Source organism: Gadus chalcogrammus, chromosome 7 (genome assembly GCF_026213295.1).
Source record: "Gadus chalcogrammus isolate NIFS_2021 chromosome 7, NIFS_Gcha_1.0, whole genome shotgun sequence".
In the NCBI taxonomy this organism is placed as follows: domain Eukaryota; kingdom Metazoa; phylum Chordata; class Actinopteri; order Gadiformes; family Gadidae; genus Gadus; species Gadus chalcogrammus.
Genome location: NC_079418.1, coordinates 12,505,267 through 12,510,738, shown reverse-complemented (window position 1 = coordinate 12,510,738; position 5,472 = coordinate 12,505,267). Strand labels below are relative to the sequence as shown.

At 43.5% G+C, this 5,472-nt stretch overlaps 1 protein-coding gene across 1 annotated transcript; it reads left to right on the top strand.

Moving 5' to 3' along the window:
- The first annotated feature begins 1,086 nt into the window (after positions 1-1,086).
- Positions 1,087-5,077, top strand: LOC130385551 (protein C-ets-2-like). Its single transcript, XM_056594081.1, has 6 exons — positions 1,087-1,296; positions 1,510-1,587; positions 1,944-2,153; positions 2,294-2,539; positions 2,975-3,093; positions 3,338-5,077. Exons 1-6 carry the CDS (start codon positions 1,191-1,193, stop codon positions 3,551-3,553), a joined length of 975 nt encoding a protein of 324 aa, XP_056450056.1. The 5' UTR covers positions 1,087-1,190; the 3' UTR covers positions 3,554-5,077.
- The last annotated feature ends 395 nt before the right edge of the window (positions 5,078-5,472 follow it).

The following is a 5,472-nucleotide window of genomic DNA, read 5'->3' as shown; positions in this document are numbered from 1 at the left end:
TGTCGTCCACAGCGCCAAATGGCCTTTGACATGTTTGAAGACACCCTGGCCATGGGGTACTACTTGACTCCTGATCAGGATCAGTCCCTCCAGGAGGTTCCCTCGGGCCTGGAATGTGTGTCTCAAGGTATGCTGCGGTCCACTTCACCCCCTGCACTCATCAGTCACGTCGCCCACACATGTCAGCAAACCTCTGCCCGCACATGTTTGGTTTCCACTGCACTACCAGTCTTATAAACATACATAACAATTACAATCCCTCTAGATCGGATGTTATTCAGCACACTGAATCCTCTCAAATGGCAAACAAGTTGGCCGCGGCTATTCAGTAAACAATGATTCAGTCCCTGATTAATGCACCTTCTGTCTATAAACCGCCCGCTCCGCTCCGTGTTCTCCAGAGCCCGGGGCCTGCTCTGTGCCGATGCTAACCCCGTGTAGCAAAGCAGTGATGAGTCAAGCCCTGAAGGACAGCTTCAGAGGCTTCAACAAGGTCCAGCAGTGCTTCGGCATCTCCGACAGTGAGTCCAATTGATTTTATTTACAGTTTTCTGGGCTATGAGTCAGAGCATTGTAGCAGCATTATGTGTTCTTGCCTTTGGCAAATGGCTTGTTCATTGCGTTTGGATTTGTCTTGGGATTCTAACGACCATTCCGGGGCCGCCGTTGACAGTTTCATAAAGATAATTTCTGGAGAGATGAAATTAGATTGGTAATCAAGAATATACAAATATCTGTAATTCAATATGTCATGATGGCTCTGCAAGTTTGTTATGAGAAAGCTCCTGAAAATGGATCCTAAAGTGGCCTCATTCTAGCCCAAGAATCTCTGCCACCCTTTTTACATTTTAACTGGCTGACCCTGAATTTTTGAAGTCTTGTTAGCAGAACTTGTTAACAAATATGGTGACAGAGTCTGTGTAATCATAGAGCTTAAGAAAGGTCACTGTCTATTCTGCTATTGGAGATGCTTTAAAAAAAAGAAACGGCTCTTAAAGTCAACAACAAAGAACAGGTTATAAAGTGAAACCAAATAGAACTCAGGATGATGATCAGGCTAATGATAAAGTACAACGTGATGGTTTCTCCCTGCAGACCCCCGGAGGTGGACCAGGCCCCATGTCCTCCAGTGGCTGCAGTGGGCCTCAGGTGAGTTCAGCCTGGCTCACCTCAACTTCTCCCGGTTCGAGATGAACGGTCACCAGTTGTGCGCTTTGGGAAAAGAGAACTTTCTGCAGCTGGCGCCTGACTTTGTTGGAGACATCCTGTGGGAGCATCTAGATCAAATGATGAGAGGTAAATTCATACGTAAGGATTTTAATGCTATTAAGACTCTGTGTAGTAAAGCTGTAGTCATTTGTTAGTCACTTTGTGTTAGTCTTTCTTGATGGTGTTGTGATTAAAGAAAGCTTCAGTTTAGCGGTTCAGCATTCATTCACACTTTTGAGTGCAGCTCTGTGTTTGATCACTTCCATACAGTGTAACATATTTTACTACTTTTCTCTTAAGAGTCCCAGGAGAAAGTGATGGCCGCCGATAACCTGAGCAGTGTTGTCCCCTCTTTAGTGGACTGGATGTGCACTTCTGGTAAGGCTCTAGCCCTTCATTGCTCATTAACTACATTTCAATGTTTCCATTTTTGTGTAAATATGAGAGCTAAACTGAGTGGTTTGCTCATTATCTTTTTAAAACATTCATCCACGTAATTCCCCTGACATCTACTGTATATGTATCTATTTGGGAACATTAACCTTCATCTACTTATTCTAGAATCATCGGGGACTTGCAGCTTATCCTTTTGCATATTTATCTTAATATCCTCTAGATGTTAATAAGGGCCTTTCCAAAAGCGTCATGATGTATAGAAGGAATCCCTTTTTTGATCTCCTATGCATGTAGCAGGCTGCAATCAACGTCATCGTTGGTTGTTCTCCTCTTTGCAGATCTTGGTAGGGATGACAATGGTGGTGTCATGCAGGTTCCAAAAAGCAGCAGCAGCAGCCTCCTCAGACAGCTGTTTGAGAGCCCTGATAAGACCTCTCCTCTGATCCAGGACCAGAAAGACTCCACCGAGAAACCGTGGGACAATGACCAACTGAGCTACACTACAGGAAGCCCCATCTTTTCCAATAACTGCCCCCAAGCCAAACCCCGTAAGTGTACCCACATCAGAAAGCATATCCTATATTCTTTGAAATTCTTTGAAACGTATTATTCGATTGGAATTTATCCTTTATTTCCAGTAGGGAGTGTGGAAAGTAACCAGCGTATTGATTTTTGTATTATCTTCCAGTCTCACTGGAGAGCTCCCTGGACAGTGTGGAGAGCTTCAACGGGCTGCACTCCTGGGGCAGCCAGTCGTCTCTGGCCGACACCCAGAGGGTGCCATCCATCGACAGCTTTGACGAGGACTGCAGTGCGACCCAGTTTTGTGTGGGCAAACAGAACCTGTCCTTTAAGGACTACATCCAGGAGCAGAACGTGCCCGTCGGACTGGGGAAGCCAGTTGTACCAGCTGCTGTCCTCGCTCGGTTTACTGGTAAGTTCCATGGGATCTTCTCAGGGATTACTTTGAGGATGCGTTTGGTTTTCTGATGCAACTCGCTTCAGAACTCGCTTCTCGCTGCTATTCTTCATGTATTGCACTTAATTGTACGTAGGCCTACTGAGAGAGATGCTTTCTGTGTTAGCCTTGCCTTGATGTTTTCATTTCATTGCCCAGAATGACCCTGTGTTATATTGGGCGTTTGATTAGTAAAACACTTGTTACTCTGTACTAGTATTGATCTTATCTGATGCTCACAAGTATAGTTGAAAATATACTGATTTATACTTGATTGCCAAGGTTATCCGTCTTTCTATTCGCCAACTTGGTTTAGCAATGGAATTTAAATTAATATAGCACAAACAATTCATAGGGTTTATAGGAAGAGGGCATTTCCCCTCTATTCATCCTGACTTTATCACTCTTCAGGTAGTGGCCCTATACAACTTTGGCAGTTTCTCCTGGAACTTCTGACCGACATCAGTTGTCAGACCATTATAATCTGGACTGGGGACGGGTGGGAATTCAAACTCACCGATCCTGATGAGGTGTGTGTATTCCTGTTGCATCCATAATACTATGTTAAGTATGAGTATGTTGTTGAAATGTCAGTTAACATTGGGCTCAATGATTTGATTGCGGTAAATACATTTCCTGACAAGCAAATATGTATTGCTCGAGTTTTACCACCGCGTATGTGTTTTTAGATAAGTTGTAACGCAAAATCAAGAATGTTGTCGACCTCTAAACTAGAGCCACAGAAACACTAATTCATGCTCTGTTGGGGTCAAGGTGGCGCAACGTTGGGGTCAGCGCAAGAACAAGCCCAAGATGAACTACGAGAAGCTGAGCCGTGGCCTGCGTTACTACTATGACAAGAACATCATCCACAAGACGCCGGGGAAGCGCTACGTCTACCGGTTTGCCTGCGACTTGGAGAAGCTGCTGGGCTACTCGGCCGAGGAGCTCCACGTGGTGCTGGGGATCCCACACGGCGCCAAGGACTGAGCCGCTGGGGTACAAGCCCAGCGGTCAGCTGGGGCACATTAGGCTGGTCAGGCTTCCTTTTTATGGTGGGAGCCCGAGACAAACCTGCAAAGGACACCCCCACCACCTTGATGGTGTTTTTAATCAGGGGCTGGTGGCGGACGAGGCTGCTAAAGGCTAACGAAGTCGACTGCACTGACAAAAGATAGAGTAGTCACTATGAGGCTGCTTTATTGTGTTTCTCATGTACTATGGGACCTGTCTTTGTGGTCAGGGGAACACTCTTCTGGGAACACAGTGAGTGAGAGATTGCCGGTGCTGGCTGTTCTCACGTTCCGCCCTCGGCGAATAGGGATGTCGGCTTTTATTGAAACAATTTCTGGTCTTATTTATTTAAACAATGTAGGCCTGTTGAGGCCACTGTCTTTTTGAGACTGGATTCTTCCCGGGATTACACTGGAATGTAACAATGCACAAAATGGAGCAAATTCTTATCTTTGTGTACCACTGCGTTTCTTTATTTAAAAATGCTTAACTCCTTACAGCATTTTTGAGTGTTTATGGTATTTTTCGATGAAATAATGAAATCATATGGTTGGATAAAAATATGTAATTATTTATATATTTTATTTTTTTGATGAACTAAACTATATGCTTGCTTTAAGTCTTGGGACCAAGAATTGTATTTTGCATCAAAGTTAAACATTTAATGGTGTTATATTATAATTGTGTTAATGTTTGTGTGCTACTTTTACATGGTTCTTATACATTAAGGAAGTTGTATTTTTGGAAGGCGAGTGTTCTCATTTGGTAGCTGGTATTGGATCCAGGTATGGGTTAACGCATACTTCTGCACAGTGAGCAGTGGTTGTTGCAGTTTAAAAGAAACAAAGCTATATAATTCAGATTTGTCCATTTTCTCAGTGATTTTCTTCACTGGTTACTGTTTTATGCCCACTTAATAAAATATTTGTACTGTTTCTATTGTCTCTGCTGTTTCAATTGTGTAAAATGTAAAGCAGATGTTGTGTGTGTGGGTGTGTGTGTGTGTGTGAGAGAGCGAGAGATAGTTTATGGTCGACACCATGAGAAAAATGTCTTGCATAATCTCTTTGATTGATTTGACACTATTACTCAGTGTTTAAGTACACATCTACCTTGCACAACAGTAGAAGGAGTGGTGTGGGTAATTAGACCTCATTCATTGGTACTTTTTTTTATAGTCTACAGTGCCTTTTCCCACCTCCAGTGATTGTTAAAAGTAAGTGACGGGTAGCTGACTGGAAATGGAGCGGGTTAATGTCACTTGGCAGCGATGTTGCCATGCCCAGTGATTCATTGCGAAAGAGGTAAGGTTTCCTTGTGTGACTAGTACAGACTAGACTTAAGAATGCGTTGAAGAAAATCTTGATTGCTATCCACTTTCGGTATTAAAATAACACAATCACATATTGGATTTTGAGTATACGATCACACACACGGGTTGGATGTTACAAACTTAAGTATTCAATAAAGAAACACGCATTGTATATATATATTTCACCTTCTTTTATAGGTTAGACAGAGGCATTCCAGACAGCCTTGTGCCACCACACAGTGGCTTTACTGGTTCAGACTGCACCTCATGGTCAACTGAACGGGCCGGTTGTGGCCCCTCTGCACTGAGGCCGGGGAATGCTTGCATATGAACAATAGAAATTATTCGATGTAGCTATATTGGGATTTTGAAATCTCTTTCTCCCTCCAAGATTAATAAAGTAAACCGTTACAGATTAAACACAATAACAGCAGCACAGAGACGGTTCTTCCTCTTGTTCTATTGATGACCCTACCAGGCAGAGAGACGGTTCTATAGATGATCCTACCAGGCAGAGAGACGTGTCTTCCTCTGGTTCTATTGATGATCCTACCAGGCTCATGCCCCTCTGTAGGTGTCTTTG

Excerpts from the sequence above, each read along its gene's own strand:
- LOC130385551 (XM_056594081.1), top strand. The coding sequence starts at position 1,191 with ATGAACGGTCACCAGTTGTGCGCTTTGGGAAAAGAGAACTTTCTGCAG. Across the intron at positions 1,297-1,509 it reads TCTAGATCAAATGATGAGAG|AGTCCCAGGAGAAAGTGATG; the intron begins GTAAATTCATAC and ends TTTTCTCTTAAG. Across the intron at positions 3,094-3,337 it reads AACTCACCGATCCTGATGAG|GTGGCGCAACGTTGGGGTCA; the intron begins GTGTGTGTATTC and ends GTTGGGGTCAAG.